The following is a 26119-nucleotide window of genomic DNA, read 5'->3' as shown; positions in this document are numbered from 1 at the left end:
ATTTTAATTAACATTTTGCGACGTTTTGCCATTGTTATTTATATTGTGTATAACTATACCATCGATCGATGCCACCTTTCACTGGTCAATCATTTTCGAACGAATGACTATGTGTCAAATGTCAATTAAATACGTCAAATTTAGGTTACTTTTGGCGCGAAGAATTTTACTTGTGGACATATCTATTTATTTTTTGTGTGGCACATTATTTTATAATTCCCCAAGAAAATGAGTGTTAATACACATCTAGACGTTATTCAAGTAAAACCATGATTTGATTCAGAATACAATGAGATTGCTATAAGGCCCCGCAAGTGTTGTCGATTCAAACAATCACACCAATATTGATAATTTTATTTTGTGATTTAAAAATGCTAGCTGTCCCAGTTTCTAACATGCCTGCTGGCGAGGATTTAAATAACTTGCCTAGTGATGACTCTAGCGACGATAGCTGTGCTCCTACTACTCAAGTGACCAAGAAACGACTTCAAAGATTTTCCGACAGTGATACTGAAAAAGAAAATGTATCAGACAATAAAAACCAGGTTCGGGGTAATCTGTCAGATTCCAGCAGTAGTGGGATAGAACGCAGCACCATACCGTCAAAATCTCTTGCAAAAAAGTCGCGAATTCGCGTTGGTGGCAGTAGTTCGGATTCCGATGTCACTGAGGGTATAAGGAGCGTGAAAAATGAAGAACAACAAATGAGGATGAAGAACAAAAGAAACAAATTAAAAGATAAGTTCAAAGGTCTCCTCAATTCAAGAGATAAGCAGCTAAAAGATGGTGACAAACAACCATCAGAAGATAGTCCTGATGAAGTTGCAGATGATTCTGGTAGTGAAATGTCTTCCATAGCCAAAATTAAGCAGGTAATCTTCTTATATTAAGTCATTATGAACATCTAAATGGAATTCATTTTAATGCTTCTATTAGTAGAAGCATTAAAATGAATTCCATAAAATGTGTCTGGATTTTTTTTTCAATTAGTACTGGAGCCTCCATAGTACAGGTATATTTTGTTAAAAGGAGGCCTGCATTTAATTAGACCATTTTCTCTGCATGTAACTGTAAATTACTAGAGGTTCCTCTTTATCTTGTGTAGAGTACTGACAAGCATCTACATCTGCTATACTCTTACCATGAAATAAATACGAAATATGGTGTTAGGCCCCACTTAGGTTCCTTTCAAGTATGTTAATCCTATTTTAAGTATAAAATAAATACAAACATTATTAGGTTAAATATTTATTATTTGGTAATAAAAAAACACCAGTATGTCAGCATTAGATTAGACATTGAACCCTGTTATTAGTCATTGTAAGGTAAAAGCAACTAAATTACTCAATACTACTAGAAATATTGTAGATTCAGCTAATTGTAATACAAACTGCTTTGACTTGCAACTAATTAGTTGTTAACACTGCATACATAATTTACGTTTCAGAAAATAAAAAAGACTATGGCCTCCATGTCTTCCATATGTGACCCTGATACCTCTGACGAGGAGGATAGCATGAGTAAGAAGCAAAAACCTAAAAAAACAAAGAAACAGCAAAAGGCAACTAAGTTGATTGAAGCTAAACCACAAAGAGTAAGTATTTCTTTCTTTTTTTTTCAAAATATCTATAGGGTAATCATTGTTTACTAAATATTTAGATTTAACCTTGTAAAAGAAAAATTAATATGTCAAATTAATAAAAAAAGAATCTCTATCTGTACAAGCAGTCAACTTTTAATGTTAACTGATAATTATCTCTCTCAGTGGCGAAGGCTCCATACAACTCGATTCCTACCGGCTTCCCTTTCGAAATATAGAAAATACTAGTGTCTATTATTTTTCATTATTATTGAAACAAATTAATAATTTACGAAGTTATAGTACTGATATAACAATAAAATTGCTTTTAAAAATAACTATAAAAAAAATCCGCCTACCATTATACACCGCGCAATAAATCCCGCTCACGCACATTTGGTCGTCGTTAGTAAGGACTAAGGTAACTCGTAAGGCGAAACAGGAATCCAGTACAAAGTTTCTATTGCACCGATCGTGACCTTGACGTCACAAAGCGTGCCAATCTTAGGAGCTAGGGAAGCCGCAATTTTTCGAGTTATAGGGACGGAGAGATACGCCAGAACGAGATAGAATGATACCGAACTTCGTTGTCCGCCGGAACGGGATAGAATGATAGTTTCTTTTCACTTTTGGTTCGCGGTCATTTATCTGTCAAACTTTATATTTTTTTCACCAGACCATTTGCATTTCCTTCGATATTAGTATAATAATTTAGAATTGGTCATGTACTATTGTTGAAATTTATTTATTTGAGTAAACTAGAGTGAATTAGTGATAGTTTTGTGTCGTGTTATTGCAGTGTGGTGCAGTTTAGTTATATTGTTTGGTAGTCGTCTATTTCACGCAGGTATTTAGGTAAGTTGTTTTAGTTTGTAGTTTTAATAGAAGCAGTTGTTATTTAAGTAGTAATATGTTATAATAGAGTAACTTCGATAGCATGGCGGCATTAGTGAACGTAGAATGCTGCCTGACAGATTATTTGTTGACTGAGGAAACATCCTTTTTAAAGTTGAGTTTTGAAAATAAAAAGCACGTAATTCATTTAGGCCGTGCTCGCCCTGACATGATTATTTTATTATAAACGACGCGATGGGTTTTTCAAACATTTTAATAGTTCTTTTTACAACAAGTATCCTTGGCTCACGGGAAATTGTAAATTAAATAAAATGTTTTGTTTTCCTTGCTTGTTATGCTCAGATTCTAACAGCTTATGGAGCCACACGGGATTTAATGATATTAATAATCTTACAAATTCATCTAAAAACATGTTCAGACCGAAAAACATATCCGTAGTTGTTTATCATTGCATGATTTCGGAAATCATAGGATAGAAACATTTTTTGCTAATACGCATGTAGTTCATAATAAGAATGCTAAAGAAAATTCATCGTACAAGATATACGATACAAGCCATAATAACTAGAATTCACGCATCACAAGCAAGGTAAGGTTTTTTTTGGTCCGGCTTCCCTTCTAAGAAAATTCACCCTTCGCCACTGATCTCTCTATTCAACATTTTCAAATTACTTAAGTAATGCTAGATCTTAGTTTTCTATAACTGTGTTGTCAATCTGTCTAAAAAGCTCATGTATTTATAAAAATCTTGTGATAATATGTACTTTACAAAATATTATGTTTGCATTTTCAGATGTCAGCGAAACAGGCTATGGAAAACATGCAGTTAATCAAAAGTGAATCTAATCGCATGTTGAGGGAGAAAGCTGTATCTTTGCCATATCATAGACCAAAGGCATTGTCTCTTAAAGATATTATGGCTAGACGGAAGCCAGCATTGACAGCAGACGGAAAGGCATTACCTATTAAAATGAATGGAGATCAACTGAAACAATATGCGTAAATATTATTTTTTATTTAATAAGATGCTATCCTGTAATATCTTTAATCAAGACCAGTATTTTTCTTGTGATATAAGGCCCCAACACAGACAGTAGTTTTCAATTTTTCATAGTAATAATTCATTAATATTTAACAGAATTTAACACGAAACAACATACACAAAAATGTGGATTACTAACTTAATTTCTGTTATTTTTTGTTTATTTACAGACAACTATTAGAGGAGAGACAAAAGGAAATGATGGAACTATGTAAAAGTGAATCTGATGAAGAAACAGCTGAAAATGATGAAAAATGTGAAGAAGCCAAGGCAGAAACTGAATCTAATATTGAGACTGACAAAGAAAAGTCAAACAATATAAATGAATGTCCAGAAAATGAGACAATTAAAGACAATATTGAAACAACAAGCAATGAGGCAAATATTGTAAATGAAGTTACTAATGGAAGTCCAAATGACGAACTTAAAGACTTACCAGAGACTGAATTAACAAAGAATGTTGATGAAAGTGACAATACAGCTGAAAATGCTACTCTTAACCCAGAAAAAGAAACTGAAGAAGAGGAAAAAGATGATTCATGTTCTGATTTGAAGTTGGTATACAATGACTCGATAGAGGAAGAGGCCACTAAAGAGCAGACTGGTGCCTCTACAATGAAAGAACAGGAACAGGTTGCACCAGAAAGGAGCGAAGAAACAACAACAAATTTAGACAATAATGCTAAAGTGAATTCCGAGCCAGAGAGTCAATTAATATCATTACATTTTACTGAAAATAATACAGAAGAAAATGGTGTTCAAAAGCCAGTTTCAGCTATTGATGAGAGCTCAAAAAAGATGGATACTGAAGATGCTGACATTCAAGATATGTTTTCAGATGATGACATAAATATGGAAGATATAGATAAAATAATTGAAAATGCAGAAATAATGAAAGGTAAATCAAAACTCATTTTGTTTTTAATCATGCTTATAGGCCATTTTAGGTAGGAAAGTTTAATTATAATATTTGCTGTTCCAGATGACAATACAAGCCTAAATTCAAGGAGTTTAAATGCTAAACCTACAATAATGGGAGCCCCTGGCATGGTCATAGATTTGGATGGTGGCGATATTATGCCCAAAAGGCTATCTGGTGTTGAACTGCTCAAAGAAAGGTTCACTTACTTTTCAAAATTGAAAACACCTGAAGAACTTGAGAGAGACAAGGAGAAAAAGTGAGTATTAATGAAATTGTCTTTAATATCAAACTAGCTATTTTATTTATAAAATTTATTTCTTCAACTTGTGACGAATTTCAGACTAAAACCAGGTGCACAACATTTGAAATTGAAACAGGAATTAGAAGAACAAATAGCAGAGCAGCGATCCCTCGAATGGGCAAAGCGTCTTGAAGAGGAAAAACAACAATACAAAGAAATGGAATCAATTCTAGACGATGCTGAAGACAGCTTTGAAAAGGCTGAAAAAGATATCGAAAAAGATGAAGAAAACATGGAGAATGACGCAGAATCAAGTAGTTCCGAAAGTGAGGAAGAATTGGAGGAAAATGATGTTGAACTCAAAGATAAACCTAAAAAACAGAATCCGATGCTAGATGACGAGGCTGAGGAGTCTGACTGTGGTGACGAGGTTGAAGCTAACGAGGGTGTTAATGATGAGGCTGATGATGAAATCGATGAAGACAATGGTGACGATGACGATGATGATTCAAGTGATGAGTCTTCTGAATCAGAAGAGGAAGCTGCAAAGCCTAAAAAAGGCAGAATACTTAAAGCATTTGAGGACTCTGATGATGAAGAAGTAAAAGATGAAACTAAAAATGCTGATGTACAAATAGATAGTAATGAAGATACAGCTGCCGTTAGTAACGAGATCCCAAGTGCTTCACAAGGTATACTCATAAAATTATACTCATGCCATGTCGTGGGTTCGATTCCCGCGTATTACAGGACTTGAATGTTTCTTAGAACCCATGCGACAAAAGGATTATAATTATAGAGCAGGCATTGTATTTTTCTTTTTATTGAAGGAAGTTATTTAAAACTCTTTTCATATTTCAGATGACGTTTTACAATTAGCACAGAGACACATATCTGCATCCGATGATCTATTCACAAGCCAGGATAGCTCTCTTAATGATAAAAACAAAGAACGGAGCAGTGCAGGCGATGATGTTCTAGGGACTCAAACATTTTCCATACTGGATTCCACAGGGGCACCTAATGTGGATGATGAAATGGACTCTCCAAGTAAATTTAATGTTCTGTGTATGTCGCAGCCATATCAAGATGTAAGTATTTTTTTGTAACTAAGTAATTTCGGAACCCAAATCCATCTCAGTCGGAAATCCAGTATAGAGGCTTGATTGATTGAATTTACTTGAGATAAAGAAATTGTATTAGATTATTTCCATTTCATTTTTAGAGCCTTTAAAAAATGTATTTTTTTATTTCTCGTTTTTGGAATCACTGGATATGTCCAGTGCTTTTGCATTTCATTTTCTAACAGATGAAACTGGTATGTGTTACACTTATGTGTTGCTCTTATTTTTTGTTTAGCCTAATTTAAAAGACATCGTGGAAGGTTCACAACTACCCATAACTCAGTCATCACAATCGCAACCTCTTGGAGAAGATATACTAGCTCTTTGCACCGGCAAGTTTTACGAAAATGAGTTCGTATCACCAACCCACGAAAGCCAAATTAACAATACCATTTCTCAAGAATCAGCAATAGATAACTTTATTGAAAGTCAGGAAGAAACTGCTACACTCACTACCTTAGTTAATGAAAAGGAAAATTCTCAATCGAAAATAGACAATTTAAATAGTTTAGAAGTTAAAACCGCAGAAAATGATAATAAGAAAGTAAAGGAAGATGGAATTCTTCTTAAATCCATTCTAGACGAGTTACATGATCCAGAATTTGACAAACCAAAGCAGAATAAATTCTTTACTGGTGGTACTCAAAATAAATCTGAAGAACTTCCCCAAAGTAGTCAAATGAAGAAGAGGTTTATTATTGACTCGGATGACGAGAATACAAATGATAATACAGATAATCAAGGGAAAAAGAAGAAAAAACTGAAAAAGAAAAAGGCTGAACAGAGAGCTCTGCAGATTTCAGGTAAACTTCTGTTCTTTAGCATTATTGTTGTCCTTCTGACCCTTGCTGACTTCGAATTTTTAAGCTAATTATATGCTTAGCATATGACACTCACAAATAAAGTGTCTGGTATTAACAATAGAAAGCCATTTTATTTGTGTGTTATGATTACCCCTACAACATTACAAATCTAACCTCTTTATAATATTAGTATATAGATTATAATAATATTCATCCTTTATTGTCCTTTTTTTGGCCTTTAATTTTTTTAACATATGATTTTTTAATATTGTTGAGAATATACCAAATGTTAAAATTTATTTTTTATTAAATTTATAGATGACGAAGAAGAAGAATTTGATCAAGAAGGAGATGATGAATTTATGTCTGAAGCAGAAGATAGTAATGAAAGGGAGGTCGAGTACGATTCTGAAGAAAATGAGGTTGGTATACTTTTTAAATACTTGTTTTTTGTTTTTGGTTAGCTACTCCCATGTGTATATTGTTTATAGATGTATTTTTTATTTATTGGTTACAATTTACAAAGGCACTATATTCAATTTGATGCATTGTTCATCAAAACAACAGCAACTAGACGACAACAAAAGTAGCCTGTTCTTTTTAAGGATTCAAATTATGCCCATATATAAACCATTTCCAAATTTAAACTATGTTGTAATGTAACCTAAATGTCTTTTATAAAAACACATACTAATTAAGTAAACGACAGATTTATTTAAGTGGTATATTTGATTTAATTAACAATTATAATCTTTATTGTTGTTCATAACTAAGTTTTGAGACAAAAAGACAGGCATTTTTACCTTTTTAAGTACCTAAGGAATAAAAAAGTACTTAAAGAGTAAAAAACTTGGTCACTGTAATTATGTTCACCTGTATTTATTATATTTAACAACCAGCACCTCTAAAGTGTTAATTTACATTTCTAGATTGAAGTACAACCCGACAAACCTAAAAAGAAACGGAAGGTAGACGATTTTTTCGAGCAAGAGGCTGAACTGACCAGCGAGGACGAGTGGGTAGGGTCTGGAGACGAAGATGAGAAGGACCTGGATAAGATGGAGCGTGAGGCTGGAGACGACGAGGTCTTCCATCAAGGAAAGCTCAGGAGGGAGTTGGGGCAGATACATATGTAAGTAGATATTACAAATAAAACACTTTATAAAATTGTAACATGCGTTCGTCAAACAGTGTTTATCTATTTAAAGTAAAACTATGTACCAAAAGTATAATGAAATTCTACTTTCCGTGTCATTAGTGTGGTGACATTTACACGAATCTGTGTAGTTAAGTTGCAAATACATTCTCATATGTAAGGCCGGCAATGGGCTTGTGACTCCTCCAGCGTTGCGGGTATCCTTGGGCGACGGGAATCGCTTGACATCAAGCGATCCGTCTGCTCATTTGCCCATATCATATTTTATCTCATTACAAAACCTCATAAACTATGTTAATTTAATTTTCAGGCGTGATGTGTTGGATCAAGACAAGCGCGAAGTCAGAATAATACAGGAGCTGTTGTTTGAAGATGGCGACCTCGGAGACGGACACCGGCAACGCAAGTTCCGGTGGAGAAACGCAGGTATATTAAAGATAGTTAAAGTCTTTAATCCTTTGTATATGAGGCAAAGTAAGTTTCCGGAACACGACTTCAGCCTCTTTAGCGAGATTCATAAAAACTCCTTAGTTTCCGATGTTAACTGGACGGATTCTGAGTGGTTCAGGTTAACACTCCATAGACACTGTGAAGAGTCGCGGGTTCGATCAGCGCGTACGACAAGCATGTTTGTTGTTATGTACAAATGCTTGTCCTGAGTCTGGGCGTGCATGTGACTTCACTTGAATATTAGATTTGTGAATTTTACCGGAACACAAGCATTAAATTCCTTAATGTGGGAGTCGTTTTTAAAAGAGAAAAATTTACGTGTTACACCTAAATATCTACAATGAACGCTAGTCTAATTTTTGTTACCTACAATTTCTCCATTCATGCATAAAATAATAATTTCTGATGTTAGTAGTAAATCACTAATTTCTATGTATCATGAGCGCCTTGATCCAATTTAAAGCAATCAAACTCTTTTATCAGGTGATGAAGACGGGACTGGCACAGTGGTTGACGAGTTTGGTGACACACAGGAAGAAGAATACGAATCTGAAGAGCAATGGAGGAAGCAGAGGCATGAACGTGAAGTGTTTTTGAAACAAATGGTATATATGACATCCTACAATATTATGTATACTACTGCTATTATATCTCAATGGTCAAATACTTACGTACAATATTTTAAAAAAAAACGAGAATTAGCTGTTGTCCTCGTAAAAAGTAGTATGTGTTGTTACCAGTATGTCAGCAGTATTGCACAATACGTTTTAGAGTGAAGTAGCAAAATTCATTTAAAATCTTTCGCCTTTTAGATGTAAGATTGCCTAACTTACTTAAATTAACTTTATTTATATTATTTTCAGCAAGAAAAAGACGAAGCAGAAAGTAGCCTGAACGTCAGTGTTAACAGAACGTCGATAATAAAAGCAAATCTTTTATCTAAATCTATGTCCATGCTTCTGGAAGAAGTGAATCAAACGAATATTGAGAAAACTGAGAGCCCAGTGCTACAAGAGAAAAAGACTACGAAAGATATACCTAGTCCAAAGAAAGCTTTTACTATCTTCCAGGTAATTTAATGTTACAAATTGCTTAAAAATATGATGAAATTGACGAACCCCGATTGATTAAGCTTGGAATATATATAACGTACAGCCGTTTATCGATAACTTTATATAAACAGCCTAACTCGACAGAATATTTTCGCATTTTCCTAATTTAAACTGCTTGGTGTCCATAGCAAAACTACCATGGATCATTACTAACGCGCGGCCGCGGTGCGCTGGCGCGCCTGGCCGCGCTGGCGACGCCGCTGGCTGCTGATGACGACGCTCCCAAAACAAGCTCCTTAGCGCCACATAAAGGAAACTTCGTCTTCGCTGCCCTCACGCCTAAAGAGAAGGAACCGAAGGTATAAAAACTAGCCACATTCATGTTTTTTTTTTGATGATATAAAGGTATGTAGCTCCGTAAATCTGCATTTATTTCGAAATTACGATCATGCAAGGCAAGGTAATTTAATCATAAAACTATTAAACCTTTTAATCCATGTTTTTGCGTTTCGTTGACTCGTTAGTTATAATTGCTTGTTTACATTAATAACAAAAAAAACTACAAGAATCATTACATACGCAATCTACACACATGCTTGAGGCTATGTAGGGTTTAACTAAACATTCAAATTTTCTTATTTACAGGTGACGATTAAACGAAAGGCTGATGCAAACCAGGGAACTCCGAAACTTGTTAAGAAAATGAAAATTGAAGAGAAGCAAATACGTCTTAGAAGTAGTCTATTAGATCATGTAAATTTATAGATCATCATCTTTTTATTTAAACGATCTAAATGTATTTACTATAAGGATGATTTCAACTTATGATGTATTTTTGCATGTGTATAAAAAACATCATAATTTTGATGACTGAAAACTGTTTGGTACAATATCAACCACGATCTCCAATTTTCATATCTTGCGCTCTTTGTAAACTAGAGAAATTGTGTATTTTTAAGATTTTACCGTTTATTAACCTTAAAGTTTGTAAATATATAATAGAACTTTTATAGAATAGACCATAAATGCGCTTAAATAAGTTTAATAAATACTGATAGCGACATTTTATAAACTAAGAACATTGTTACATAAAATTAAATAAGACTTAATAAACAATATTTAAATTATACGTTTTCTTTTCATTCTTCCTATTGTTACTTTTTATAAATTAGGCGCTGACAACACAAGGGTTCTAAAAAAATCGACCATAAATAAGGACACTGGCCGTTAACAATTCGTAACGAACCAGCAAACCCTTTTTGCGCTTTTTGGCTATAGTAGTACGTAAGTACTAATCTGTCAAAAACAAACGTGAATGGGCAACACACATTAACTCATTAGTTTCTTCTACTTCTGCTCACCTCCCTATTGCCATATGGCTGTGCCTACATGCGGTCTCCGGTTCATTCCCGCACGGAACCAATGTGGCCTTAGTTATCCGGATGAGGGAATCATAATGTACAAGACCGTTATTTCCGATCACCAGAAGTCTCATTTACCCACACTCATAAATTGAGGTTAATATTTACCAAGTACGGAATAATTTAAAAAATGCAAGGTTTCGATGTGTGTGATTTAAATTTCAAAATTGCCAATGTCCTCGATAATAAAATTATTAAACTAATGAAATCGAGTTATTATCAAGTTAATATTTTATACGAATATCCAGTAAAGGTCCATTAATTTTTAGTAAATTATGTTCAATTTAATTCTTATTATTTATGATTTCTTTATGAAAATAAACTAGCACACTTTTATTATGGCCCAATATAACAATTAAAGTTTTGCATAAAGTATTTTTTTACTATTTTATGATTGTTGCTACCTACACGACTACTTATCGTTATCAAAAACAAATTGATATTTGTAGTAAAATAACATTTTTAACTCGTCGTGCGAAATTGAGTTTGCGAAACTCTGGTAATGTTTGCAGTTTTTTAATGTTGCATGCATTGAGTCAAGACATATCCTTCCGTTTGACATCTTCTTCTCTCACACAGTTTCAGAGTTTGTCCTTGTTACTCATCAACCAATCAGCGACCTCAATACGCTGCTATCTCTGTCAGCTGGTCGCGTTTTCTCGGTGCTCTGTGTGGCGTTCCGTTCGCTCTTCCCTCGTTCAATCGATGCTTTTTTCTGTGGCGGTGTGGGGTAGTGTGTTGCGTGGAAGAATTTCTAGTCAAATAAATCAGAAAAATATATAAGTGCTCCATTGAAGAAGAAAATAACCGTATTGAAATGGCGAATGAAACGAATGATATCAGCGACATTGTTAAGAAATGCAAAATTCTTCTTTTGGATATTGAAGGAACAACAACATCGATCAGCTTTGTTAAGGTAGGTCTAACGATTGACCGGCCGGTGTTTTGTCTCAACATGTGTTTATGTAAACTCGTTATATTTTCTATGTTATATTGATGCATTTTATTCCAATCATCAAGAAATTAATTTAGATCCGACATGCAAAATGGTCGCGTTTTCAGATTCGCAACATGGAGGACGAAATCAAAATGGTACCTCTTTCATGTTCCTTTCATTGTCTGATTTATCCACGTGTTACATTTCATATAGGTGCTTTGGGATGGCTAATGGTTCTTATTCATTAAAATGAAAGTTATTGCACTCATATTTTTGATGATACATGTCTTGAAAGTTAATTGTATTTGGTGCAGATTTACGCTTTCATATCATCGATAATTACCAACAGAAAATCGATATTGTTCTATTATGTCTACGTAATTAATTGTACAAGCATAACTTCACAAATTATACCAAAAAACATGGTAATTTTTGTGCAAGTACGCGTTGTAGTTGCGTGCTATCACACCTACCGGCGTGAACAGCTGTTCCAAGCAGCTGGCTGGTAAAAAAATGTGGAACAATTAACTGTCCTTTTTCTATAGCGTCGAGTTCATATAGGCTGGCCTTGTCGCACTTATGACAGCGGCATTAAATTAAGATAGAGATAAATAGGTACTTTTTGGGCGTCGGATGCCGCGAGTATTGTTATTCTCCGATTTTATAAGTAACATGGGAATGTTTTTAATAATGGATTGCCTCCTGAGTTTAATATTTGCTCAGTCACTGTTAATTGACTTTAGTTAGCACCTATTTAGACTTGTTAAATTATTCATTGCATTTTAATTAATGAACCTAAACTTGATTAGTCTATATCAGAATTTATACACACGTTTTCTGTACAAGCGAATGCAGCGCCAGTATTTCAGACCGCATAAGGCTCAAAGTATACATACCTACTTGTTATTCACTTAAAAATAAGAAAACATCACGAGTGATATTTATTGTAGGGTTGCAAACTGAGCTAAACTCATGCTGCGAAACGTGTAAGAAATGTTTAAAAGTATTATTACTTCTAAGCATAATTATTATGCTTATCAAAAACTGTATCAAGCCTGTTTAGCTCACAATCCATTCATTCATAATAATAGATGCGTGGTTTGACAATCAGCTGATCGAAACTACGGTACGGTGTCGTGACGCGAGTCGAGCGTTATACACGTACACATTTGAATTTTTTCTTTTAAATTCTTGTATTAGAACTTTTTGGGTAGTGGTTCCGACTATCGACTTTATCGAGTGACCTACCTTAGTACCTACACACTTGGTACTTATACATATTAAACTTACGCGGTCAATGACCCTTTTTGGCAAGCACTTATTTCAAAGGTGATGCTTAATTTTTACCTCTTTGCCTCATTACCTCTTTACTTGAAATGTTTCTGGTTTCGAGGACACCAACAGAAACGTCGAAATCTGGAAACATTGATCCACCTATTTCGAAATTGCTCCTTTTACTTCCTTTTACATTATGTTTATCTAATACAGCATAACTTTGGCTAAAGCTTAGGGAAAAGTGCCTCTATTTCGCTAGAAATGCGATACTTTCTACCTATTTGCAATGAAGGACAGCTGTAAATTTGAGCAGGTTATGCCCAAACCCTATTTACCTGAAGTGTCCTTCTGGGAACGATTAGGCGGCGCCTTTGTAACCTCCATTCGTAAGTCTGTCGTTATGTTAGCAGTGGAATAATTAGAGCATGTATTTTACAACAATGTCGGGTATTATCTGTGGGGCGTCCCTACTGCGGGCTGGGTCGCTCGGCTAGGTAGGCTCGCTATCCGGTTTGGACACCGTCGGCAAGTCGCACAGTTCGTTCACCTACCGACTTGCCGCATCGTAGACGATGCAGTTTCACCAGGGCATCATGTTATGCTAAATTTAAAGCCATAGTTGTTACTTTTTAATGGCCAGACATGAGTTTTAAATTAAGATGAAGGCTTACCATCAAGGGTATGGCAAAATGTATTGTATGTGAAAGTATCCCTTGTATTTTTTGCATTGAATCTGGAGAAACCTTTGTTGAATAGGTTACCCCGAGCAGAATTACTTGTAATGAACACAAGGAACAATGTCTTTGAATCTTCTAAAGCGTTTATTTATTTATAAAATGATCCCGTTTTCCAGGAAATTTATTTAACAAGGTTTTCCTTATCGCACGTTTTTTAGGACTTACCAGAATCCCGTCAGCCCTTGTCAATCGTATTAACTATAATGGCTATTAATAGCAATAAAACATGGTTTAGAAGTAGGCACAAAAATTCCATTACTCTTAGGTATGTAACCTTGATGTTATTTCGCCGACCAAGGTTGAAATCTTAAACTAATGGGTACTAGATACATACTTCTGCCTTTCCCTGGTTGTATATGAAAGTGGTCATTTCACTCTTAGAAAAAGACCGAACTTATATACTTTAAATAGGAAAAAATATAATAATATCCCGTAGCACTTTAATAAAGAGAATAAACGTCGTCTCTTACCTTAACTGCGCAGTGAACACGAAAATGGTGCCGTAACGTTAAATAAAGGAATACAAAGACCTTTAAACTTTAAGGGTTTGCTACGTACTCGCGCCGAGCTATGTAGGAGTTTACTATACAGGTATATGTCTGGGGATTACCAGCGACAAAAGTGTTTACGTTTACGTAAACTTACTTGGCAAAAAGTCTTGGTGGTTTAGTACTTAACTAATTGCCTAAACAATATTTAGGGTCTTTCTTTTTTTAGTTAGCTTTACGTAACGAAGTTTAAACTTCATAGTAAATATTAATGTTATTACACAATGTAAAAAATCTCATAATATGAGAAAATTATGTTGATTTGCTAAAACTTGAGAAAAGTTACCCTTGCATCACAGCAAGGGTAAATTTTTAGGGTCCACTTCCATCCTGGAATCAGCTCAATACCGTTTTACATAGAGATACTAAATCTGAAAATACGATTTAAGGGCGGTAGAAGCTTAATATGAATGAGGAATATACAATTTATCGAATTGAGTCGAACCTAAAGAGTATGTACTGGATAAGGGAATGCACACCCGGTAGTTGACACAGAAACAAGTGTCCTGTCTTTACTCACGCCTATGCTGATACAGACCTGCCCAGTAACTATGCGGCTCCGTTACCCTGGTCGACGCGATCTAGATGCTTGATAATATGCTCTATTTTCATACATATTATCCTAAACAACATTATTCTCACACACACATGTAAGATCAATTTAAAACTGAGACAAACACCTACTTCTTTTGTTAATATACATTTTGACCAAGAGATCCTCTCTTGGTCATGCCTGGATTTAGAATGACGTAGACATGAAACTATTTCCATCTGTATTTTGGTTTTATGATTGTTCTAACCCTGATAAAAAAAAGTTCGAGCTTCGTTTTTTTAGATCAAAAGCAAGTTGTTGAATCTATTCTTGTGTAATTTGTTTTTGAGTATAGTTAAGAAATATTTAGCAATATAATTAAGTAGGTACCTGATTCCCGAAACAAGTTTCTTGTAGCATCTTGGTGTCACAAAGAGCTTACTCAAATAGTTCGCAGAATCTGTGACGGAGAGGCTTTTGTGCCTTTGTTTGCATTTAAAAAGCCAGCTTAAGCGAAACTCTTAAAATCTTGTTATTGTATCTCAGGTAAATCCTAATTAAAGGTTTCTTTATTTGCAATCGAACAAAGAACTGTGTCCTTACTGTTTCTTTTCATACGTTTTGCCGGTTTATGTTGGTGACAAGAAAACAAGCACGTTTTTCAAAAGATATAACAATAAACTCATTATGAGGACAATAAAAAACTAAAAAAACTCATTACCTGCCGAAAACGACGATTTTACTTAAAATCGATATATTATGATAAGGAATGATAATTTAAGCTGTGTGTTGAAGAACAATTCTACTAATTAACAATATGCGGCGAAATAATATAATTATGCTGTGCTGTTATGCTATCCCGAAACCCTAATTAATATAAGCATAAGGGCTAGACCAAGTGTTAATGCTTAACACTGCAATTTTGTTAAACCTATAGAATATTAAAAACCCACCTTACCGTATGAAAAACAAGTAAACGTACCGAAAGAGTATTATTTGTCTGCGTATAATAATAATAAAGTATTTCCATATTTAAAAAAATGTTACGATTATGGATTTCGTCGAACAACGACGCTGTTAAAAGTATTTTGATGTAAAATAATACTAAAACCACCTTTACGTCTTACAAGTCTGCTCTCGGATTAAAACATAAACATAGCACCAATCTCTAGTCCTGACGAGTTCATTTGAAAGAAGAAAACTCCTATGATAGCGAGAACATTAGCGGAAAGACTAATATTTTTAAGTACTTAGGAATCTATGTACAGACAGTACATAGATTCCTAAGTAAGAAAAGTAGAAACTCAAAATACCGTTTCCGTAACTCATAAAAGACCCGTTCAAAAGAGCTTTTAATGAATCCTTTGTAAAATTGATTTATTATCTCGTTTACAAATCAATCTAAACTACTTTTTATTTGATTATTTTACAGCCTTAGTTATAGACTAATCTTAAATAAAAATCTATCAATAATCATTGGGCATTCAATTCAGTTTTACAGTATAGTGTTTGTATAATTATCCCTTTTCATCGATGAGCACCCGAATCCCGAAAGGCTATCAGTGTACGTCCTATTTTGATATAATCCGGTCTGTCGACTGAAATATTGATTTATTTAAACTAGGCGTTGCCCGTGCAACATGCGTCGTGCATTTTAGGTAACCATCTATACATTAGTACATCAAAGCGATGCTGTGTAAATGATGCTGTTACCAGTTCAAATTCAGATTGATTTTGATAGGGTTATTTGAATTTTGAATTGTTTTAAGCCAATGGTGTTGTTGTCATGTTATCTAGTAGACTTTTATGATTGAAATATGCCAGGGATAATAATTATACTAGCTAATTAACTTTAGGCACTGACTGTACAACAAAATTCATTGAAAATTCTGCAGTGGTTTAGGTGGTCCGAAGAAATTTGTCATAATATTATGTTCCTATTTGATCTAATTAAAAATTAATAATGAGTTAAGCCTGTTAAAATTACATTGCTGGGCTAAGGCCCATTACAGCATCGATCAAATTATACAACAACGATTATTTATTTGTTGCAGGACAAGTTATTTCCATATGCTGAAGAAAATGTAAAGAGCTTCCTAGATAATCAGTGGGAGACCGAGGATGTAAAGAATGTCGTGTCTGCTCTCCGTAAACTGGCGCTGGAAGACAGGGAGAATAGCGTTGATGGAGTGGTCGCTATTCCAGGAGAGGTATGTTGGGATGACTATAACACTTCTTTTAATAAATACTTAACACGGTAACACGCAAAATCCAGATTTCTAGGACTACCTATTTAAAAAAAAATTCTATTTGTGTTGAACTTTCTACGCCAAATTGGTAATACAAATTATTTTAACTCTTTAGGATACACATGTTTGTAGGAAAGAGCCTTCGTTTTTAAAAATTACTTAAATATTAAATAATCTAACCGAATATTGTCCAAAATTTCATTAGTCGGTTTTTGGGATCAACCATGAAAGGTTAGCGTTGTTTAGAATTTTTTGTATTAGTATAAACTAAATAATAAGTTTCTTTAAAGTCCAATTTAGCCCTTAAACGTAGTATCAGTTTTAGCATTGAGCACAAAAATGAAAGCGTGAGCCTTTATAAGACTAAGCTCAGATTAGATTGTCAATTATTATCCATACATATTTATACATTATACATGTAAATGTAAATTTCTATGTTACGCTTTCACGCGAAAAATACTTAACCGATCGCCATGAAAGTTTGCACACATGTTCTTGGATTTATTCAACTTTTTAATCAACTTAAGAAAAACTAGCGACGTACCACGTGGGCGGAGTGGAGCTACTGGAGCGACTGCTAGTTATCTTATAAAAGCACTAAGCGGATATGCTACAAAAAATAAATAATATGTTACAAGTTTGTATTATGTTTCATCAATATTTACTATTATTTACTAGTCTGTTCGAGGTTCTTTATAGTGGCCTTGACATTATTAACGGCTTATCAGCTTCGGGTCAAGAAACTGTACGATCTTATCGTTCTAGACATACCTACGTTATTTCGTTGAGTACTAAAATGTTGATTTTATCTTTTTGTTCAATGTATCGACTTTTTTGTCTCTTATCAGTTGACGTTGATTAATTCATACGTTCAATTTCCATTCGATATAAATGGTTTCGGGAATGACTACCTATAATTGTCTTAGTAGTAGAGCTTGTAAGTTAAGGATTCCACCCTAAAAATACATTATAAATGTAGTTATTATGGCCCACTGCAGGTCTCTCCAACAACCTATTTTATCTACTTATTTAAGGCCACTCCTTGTTCATCCATGTAGCATCTTTTCACTGATAAGCAGATCTCTAACATAAGATGGACTATATTTTTTTTTAAACGTGCCGAATTATTTCGATACTTGCGTTTTACAATATTACATGATTGAATGAAAATGTTTGGTTTATGACAAATCATGTTAGTGTTAAGCTGTAATAACACTATATACAGAAATGTAATTATTTTATTTAACATTTCTATTTTCTATACATATAGTAATAGTATTTCTGTTACTAGTTTGACGTCGTCGTTGACATTGCTTGTCTATCATTGCGTCGTAAATTGGTTATTAAAATTTCTCTTTATATGTATTATAAAATTTCTTTAATATAGATGTATCTATAATCTATACTCTATACTAATATATACAGCTGAAGAGTTTGTTTGTTAAAACAGGGCAGGTATAAATGATAGCTTATATCTTCTACCCACGGCAAAGAAGTCGCGGGCAACAGCTAGTCAATAAATAAATGTATTCATTTGATTATATGAACTTTTTTAAGGATATTTCAACCCCCTTTTTTTCGATCATTTCGTTTTTCTTGCCTTACTTTTACTTTTAGATGTGGCACTGCCCTTAAAATTTTCTGTCTCATTTTCAACCTTATTTTTATTTTGTAGCCACTATGTGATTCCTCATTAGATTCATAAGTCAAATGATATAATAATATAATATTCTCTCGTCTAATTCTGGTTACAAACCTTTTCCACCATGCTGCCTTGAATGGGGATAATCACAGTTAAAAGTTTGACAAAGACATAACTCTTGTATGTAATTGATCATAATATTCTTTATTGCAAATGTAATTTCAGGACGCATCCAAAGAGGACCAGATCGAAAGTCTCGTCAAGAGCGTCAAGTGGCAGATGTCATCAGACCGTAAGGTGGGCCCGCTCAAGGAGTTGCAGGGGCTCATCTGGAAGCAGGGATACGACAAGGGCGACATCAAGGGACAGTAAGTTATACATTCAATACAAAGTATGTTCATATGTATTTAATTGTTATAAGTATTGCCAAAAATATGCGAATGTGACTGTCCTGCCATTTAGTAGTTAGTTCTTTCTGCTAGGTCTTTTTATTGGCTCAAAGGTACTGTAATAATACAAAATTTGGGGGTATGTAGCAATTTATTCAACATTTTGTAAACACTATGGTTTGAAATTTCAATGTGTACGATGACGTGTCGCCGGCCCTCGAGGCGTGGCGGGCCGCGGAAGGCCAGAAGGTGTACATCTACTCGTCTGGATCAGTCCAGGCACAGAAACTGTTATTCGGCCAGTCTTCGGCTGGAGACCTGCTCAAGTACATTGACGGCCATTTTGACACCGCTGTAGGTGCTAAGCAAGAACAAGCTAGCTATGCTGCCATTGCAGAGAAGATTGGCTGCAAGCCGGAGGAAGTATTGTTCCTCACTGATATTGTCAAAGGTAAATAATTCTAGGAGAATCAATCTTTATCACGTTTCTACACTTACTATGAATTACTGTTAGGTTGAGTTGAAGTTTTTGTCTGGTTTCTCAGGTAGCCATGAATTTGTTTATTGATCAGACATTATTTATGGTATTCATGTTGGTTAAAGAGCGCTGTAATCTGAATTGGCAACATCTGGCTGCACTGAGGCATTTTCCAGTGCTTATTTTCTTTTCTTCTATTTGTAACCGTAATTTACTGAAGTGGAAAAGATAGCTATAAGTACGAGTGGCTGAATCGTTGAGGCACTACGATTCAGTGTGACTTCACAAGTCTGTAGTGATCCATCCTTACATAACAAGTACGTAACCCCGCAGAGGCGGAGGCGGCGCGCGCGTCGGGCGTGCAGAGCGCGCTGGTGAGCCGCGAGGGCAACGCGGCGCTGCCCGCGCCCGCGCCCTTCCCCGTGCTGTACTCGCTGGCGCAGCTGGCGCACCCCAACAAGCGCAAGCAGGACCAGGTGCCCGCACTCGCTGATACTCTAGACACGCCTCTTGCATGCACCTAGCGCTCACGCCACTGTCAGCTGGACTGGGGATTCTATCGTTATATACAAAACTGTTAGAGCTAGTCAAAAAATTAATATTTTTAAGAAAACTCTCCTCCCATACTTTTCTGCAAGAAATTCGCTCAAAAGCTGAGTTAAATATGACGGAGTCTGTTTTTACATGTCTTTCGGTTTTTATATTATTGCCATTACAACTCCCTAGTCCCATCTTTCCTTACTATTTCTACTGTTAAGTAGAGATTTTCATGATATAGGGATTGCCAGTCCAGCTTACTACAATGGTTAGTGATGTAACCTATGTATACTTACCCTAGATGTATGTAGATAGATGAGATTGTTCTCGCTTATGGTTACTGGTTATTGTTATGGTTCCTATACACAATAAAACATTCCTTTTCCCCGCGCTAATCCCAATTTGTTAGTTTTAATACCTGTTTATGAGTAAAAACTGATAATTTTCTGATTTATCTCCTTAATCTATGTGTCTCTAATACCTCTTGTTTCTAAACTAATATAATATTTTATATTAATTGTTGTACCCAACTCAAACAGCCAATAGCAACTGATAGTATGAAATTTAAGACACAGGTAACAAATGTTTGCATTGATAAGCATCAAGGAACTGGCTATATAGCCTTTCTAATGCGACATCTACCAATTGCGTATAGGAACCATTATGCTTTTGTATGCTTTAGGTAAAGGTTGTGATCATTATTAAGTAGAATCGTATTGTATGTAGTCAATATATATATTTTACTAATATTTAGTTAAGTTTTTTTACCCCAAATGTAGAATTTTATGAAATAAATAAATGAGAAACTTTACTTCTTGTTTAAATGACATACATTTATAGGCATAAGAGTATCAAATGGTTTAAAAAAAAAACCAAAGTAGCAGCAATGGTTAGAAACAACCGTCTGATACTTCATGAATGCGTCTCAAGTGTTGAACAGTACCTGTAGGTGTAGTATTTGGAAAGTTCTGGAACAATATGTTTTATATGAAATTTCCAGTTAAAAATTTACTTGTTTATTGATCTTACATATTCATCTAAATTATGTAGTAATGGAGAAATGGTGTTGGTGCATTTAATCAAACGCTTGCCAGTATAATTATACAGTGTACTTTGTGAATAATTGTTGATTTCAGTTTTGGTTATGGTGGTTTGGTTATTTAAAATAACATTTAATATTTTGCCTCCTTAAAGCTATATTTTTTAAAGCCTGAAATTTGATTAAACTGTCCATATAAGGAAATCTCGTTCAAACGCATTTTCCATCAAATTTTTATGACCAATAACAAAATATGACTGTGTTTATGCTACTGACAAAAGTTACGTCAGCTTACGTTAAGTTCTAAGGTATTTTTTTGAAAACAGTTATGTTTGTGTTTAGTGCTATCCCGAATAGTAGCTTAAAGTTGTCGTCTGACTAGCACAATTAACAGTTCTAATATTCTATTATTTGTTCAACTTAATTAATTGTTAACCCTTTATTTTTATACTCACAGTATAGTATCAATGTTAGTATAAATTTAAACTAATAAACAACAGCAACTATATACTTTAGATGAGCCTAAAGAATATTTTATTTTAAGTGATATGCATTTTACGAATAAATAATTTCTTTACAGGATGAACAGCCCACCAAAGTATTGAAGACTGACGTGGACGCTGATGTCAAGACTGCAGCGGAGTCTGAAGTGACTCCTGCACCAGAGGCACCATCAGCGGCTGAAGCACCGAAAACAGAAGAACCGCCTACGAAAGTAGCGGAACCTGTTAAAACAGAAACTGCTCCGGTAGCAGAAGTCAAAGAAGTTCCTGAAACCAAACCCGCCGAGGAGCCAGAGAAAATGGAGGTAGATGAGCCTGCTGCTAAAGATGATGCTGCCCCAGTAGATAACGAAAAGCCAATTGAAAAGGTCGAAACTAAAGTGAAGGAAGTTACAGATGCTAACGAAATAGCAGACACTCCTGTTTGCGACATCGAACCAATAATAGAAGAGAGTAGCGATAAGACTGAGAAACCTGAGACTGAAAATATGGAAACTGAGTCTTCCGCATCTGTTACTGAGCCGAAAGAGAGTGCTGAACTCAAGAATGGCGACAAAGATGCGCCTATTCCGGAAGAAACTCCACCTACTACTATTATTACAGAGATCAAGGATGTCACCGACGAGAAGGAAGACATAACTGAAGAAATGATTGAAAATGTCGAACCCATCGTCGAAGAACCCGCACAAGATATGGAGGAATTACAGAATGTTGGAGAAGTGCTCGAAAAAGAATGCGACGAAATTTTGTCAAAAGTGCAAGATGTTACTAATTTGGATAGCATCCCAATCAAGCCTCTGCTTAATACCATTGCTGAAGAGACGATGGACACCGAAAATATGGACTCAAACGACATAGTCGAGGGAATATTAGATTCAGAAATGGAAATGGAGATGAAGCAGACTGCAGAAAAGGAAGCCAAAGTGGCAGAGAAAGCAGCTGAGGCTGAGAAAGCTGCAGAAACTAAAGACCTAGCTGAGGAAGCTAAACCTGAAGAAAAAACCGAGAAGCCTGAGCCAGTTAGTACTGATTCACAAACAGTCCCACCTGAAGAACCCACAGAGAAAGTAACAGAAAAGAAAGTAATTGAAGAGAAAGTGGAAGAAAGTAGTGCTAAGGAAACAATAGTAGAGGAAAGCAAACCAGAAGTTGAAAACGTCACAAAAACTGAAGAAGTTAAGGTTGCAAATAAAACAGAAACTGAAGTCAGTAGCACACCTAAAGCTGACGATAGCAAAACAAAAGAAATAGAAACTCAATTAGAAGAAGTTAAATCAGCTGAAAAAGTAGAAGCAGAGGGAAAGAAAGTCGAGGTCGAAAAATCAGAATCAGAGAAGAAAGAGGTAGCTGTCGAACAAGTCACAAAAGAGGCTGAGCCTACCCCAGTAGAGGCAGAGAAAAAGGAGAAAGTTCCTGAAGAGGCCAAGCCCGAGGAACCTAAAGAAACAAAAGAAGCGCAAGTTAACGGAAAGGCTACCAACGGCGACGCCGCCATCCCTAATCTAAACGGCGATGCTAGCAAAGAAGACGAATTAAGTGCTCGACTCTCGATGGAAAACGGGAAAGAGGCAGTGAATGGTGCGAACGGGGACTCAAACAAAGTAGACCAGGGTAAGAAGGAAAGTGTGGAGGTCGAGGTAGCCGACATCAAGGTCAAGACCGTCGCTGTAGACGAGCCCCGCAATGATCCGATAGAGCAGCCCACGGAAGCATAAGATATTAATTACGGTGAGTTCTCATACTTCATGATGACTTCGTGATAGACTAATAAAAATATTGGACACTTGTTTTGAACTTACGACGATGTTAATGTATTGAAGGGCAACACGATTTCGCGATTCTTGAGCAATTATGAAATTTAAAGTCGCTCTTAACGTCAGATCTGCTAAGTTTATTTTTTATAAGCAAGAAAACATGTGTCTTATATTTTTATAATTAAACTGACTGACATAATCATCCTTCCAAAATATTTTCCTACAAATAGTATTAGATCCAATTTTTTATTTTAGACTTTGGAAGTTTGCGTCAGGTTTCATAAATCAAGCCTATTGATATTCCTCCAATACAGCTTTCAGTCTAGAACTTAACTCAATGGTTTTATTGCATTCCTTAACTTACATAAGGCCATTGAATTTCTTGACACAATGACTTTCTTGAAATACGAATTTTATAGTTTCTGGCTTTACATCACTCAATAACATTATGACTAAAGTTAATAAAAAATATTCCTTTCCAAAGCTAAATCGACTGGTTCTCATTAGTTGCAGATGTTATTACAAATAGCACTATGATTCATCTTGAATCTGTAAAATTACATCATCTGAGAGCATTATCATGTAATATTATTTAAGGTAGAAAGTCTGATAAGTAAAATACTGCGTTTGACAAATGTTTCCAGTGTCGGACGAGTGGAACTGCAGGGCGTCGTAGCGTTGTTGGTTCACATCAGAAGATTGACAAGACTGAGGTTGCTGCCACGCTAAATGACATCACTTTCTAGTTTATACGTGTATTGAAATTTCACTTGTACCGCGTCGTGGCGGCCGGTGCGCACTGCTGACGCGAACATAACTTACTCATACTGTAACCGTAGACACGACTTGTCAGGACGCATTTTATTCAACGTATTACCTTATACTGTACTTAGGTAACTTTTAGTACTATTAATATTAAGGAAGCCCCAAGTTACGAGACGGTACTTACTTACTATACAATAATGTACTCGACAAGTCTTTGTGTAGATTTTAATACAACACCGTTACCATTGCATTTCACTGTGACAGGTGTGTACTAAGCTGTATTGATTACTGAGCACCATTCCAGGTTAAGCCTGCCGAAGTGAGATGCCATGCGTAGAGGCAATCTGTTGACGTAAGATTAATTTTGCTGTAAGTAAAGTTATTGAATGTAAGTCACATAGATGTAAGATCGAAACTTTTATTATTAGACATTCCTGTAAGCGTACAACTAAATGTGGGTTTAGTATTTTTAATGAACTTCTTGCATAATTTCTTATGTTTTGTAAAATAAGGCCAAATCATGGTGCTTTATACGAGTTGCCTGAATGTGGGCGTTATGCTATTCCACTATTTCTGTATTAGCCCGATCGATGTGATGATACTCAAGTTTTTCGAGTTGTCGGTAGTGCTTCTGTACGCCCTCCGCGCACAAGTTAGATATTCCCGTCGGAGGCAGCTGCGGGCGCCGCCAGTGCGCACTGTCTGTCAGCGCTTATCGTATTTGACTTAAGTAAGATCTATTCATAAGTATTAACTGTATTGTGATTCTTAATTATCGTATATGTATTACTCAACTTTTCTTAAACCCACTGCCAAACCTGTGCAGTGTCTTTTGCCGTTGGTCCGCTGGCTACCGGTGTTATTGTGATATGAGCATGACGCGGACAGGGGAGTGTTCGATAGGCTGTGTTAAGTATTTATTGGGTCGGGTGCATAGTGGACGCTTATGTACAGTTGGTTCTATTATTTATTTAGGCATCATAAACTTGTATGTATAAAGTTTTATATAAATTTAATGTATCTTACTATTTTTTTTATAATTTGGACTTGATTTAATGTTTGTGATGTGACGAGCTTATTTTTTGCTGTATGCCTTTTAAAGGGCGATTAGAACAAAGCATGTGCGCTTCTTGTAGAAACATTGTGGTGTTTGTTGGTGCGAATATCTGTTAGGTTGTGTTTGTCCTCGCTTTACTGCAACTTTAATCATTTCGAATAAGCTTTAATTGGGAAAATGCCAAACAAAATTGACTGAGAATTGAACAGAACTAGTCTTATCTTACTTGGAATCTCGGTGTAGATATGTTTGGTTTATTTTACAAATTTGACTGAATTTACAAAACATCTGTAGGGTATTGTTCTTTATTATTTATAAGTTATTTTTGTTCCTGTGTTAGTATGTAAGGCCGAAACTGATAGTACAGTATTGAAGTAGGCTGTGGACCAACGACAAATGATTGCTCAGGCATCTTCGTTTAGACTGATTTTTTACTACTCTGACTGCTATGTTCAATCATTATCTATGAGATGGAGCTGGACATATACATACTATAGCGACATATCACTAGATAATGGATGAGCATCGTTCTATTTAACAAATAAGAAAATCAAGCATTTAAGTTCGTACATTTTATTGTAAAAAAAAATAAACAAGAAATCTTAAACCAATTGAATGTATTAATTTTAATTGTCACCACTAATGACGTTAAAATATAATGGATGTAGATTTTTTCATTGGGTTTTTATTTTGTGTGAGTGTTACGACTATTCAAAAACAAAGTACTAGAGTAAGTAAAAATACTAAATTCTCCTATTACCCAAGTGTAAACCTATCGTGATTGGATGTAAAATACGCAAACGTACTTATTTTTAGCTATACTGCTGTCTGCTGTGTTAACGGTTACCATTTTGAACCTAGTATTGAATTACCACACTTATGAGAGCAAGTTCTAGACGTTGCTAGTAAGATCTATGTTAATTGTTTTAAAAGTAAATAGTTTGAATCCATTTCTATAAACAATTTCAGTAACTGATTGTGTAGGACGTGCAGTTAACATTGCACAAATTGATAGTTCGATAATAGATATAG

The 26119-nt window shown here is 35.1% G+C and overlaps 1 protein-coding gene across 1 annotated transcript; it reads left to right on the top strand.

Annotated features, from left to right (window-relative positions):
- Nucleotides 1–66: 66 nt before the first annotated feature.
- LOC113498472 (claspin-like) lies at nt 67–25764 on the top strand. Its single transcript, XM_026878476.1, has 22 exons — nt 67–872; nt 1448–1594; nt 3228–3433; nt 3647–4374; nt 4459–4654; nt 4739–5331; nt 5501–5730; nt 5999–6566; nt 6885–6988; nt 7496–7698; nt 8033–8148; nt 8656–8777; nt 9036–9242; nt 9413–9583; nt 9870–9943; nt 12574–12577; nt 16729–16884; nt 18791–18933; nt 19146–19405; nt 19766–19908; nt 21589–23239; nt 23910–25764. The coding sequence occupies exons 1-21, from the start codon at nt 372–374 to the stop codon at nt 23224–23226; spliced, it is 6510 nt and encodes a 2169-aa protein (XP_026734277.1). The 5' UTR covers nt 67–371; the 3' UTR covers nt 23227–23239; nt 23910–25764.
- The last annotated feature ends 355 nt before the right edge of the window (nt 25765–26119 follow it).

Source organism: Trichoplusia ni, chromosome 11 (genome assembly GCF_003590095.1).
Source record: "Trichoplusia ni isolate ovarian cell line Hi5 chromosome 11, tn1, whole genome shotgun sequence".
NCBI classification, from domain to species: domain Eukaryota; kingdom Metazoa; phylum Arthropoda; class Insecta; order Lepidoptera; family Noctuidae; genus Trichoplusia; species Trichoplusia ni.
Note: the sequence above shows the minus strand (reverse complement) of the source record. Positions and strands in the feature narration are given on the sequence as shown.

What these genes read in the sequence shown, in the direction of transcription:
- LOC113498472 (XM_026878476.1), top strand. Translation starts at nt 372, where the DNA reads ATGCTAGCTGTCCCAGTTTCTAACATGCCTGCTGGCGAGGATTTAAAT. An exon ending in GATCCCAAGTGCTTCACAAG is followed by an intron (nt 5,332 to 5,500) that starts GTATACTCATAA and finishes TTCATATTTCAG; the next exon opens with ATGACGTTTTACAATTAGCA. An exon ending in GAGAGCTCTGCAGATTTCAG is followed by an intron (nt 6,567 to 6,884) that starts GTAAACTTCTGT and finishes TTAAATTTATAG; the next exon opens with ATGACGAAGAAGAAGAATTT.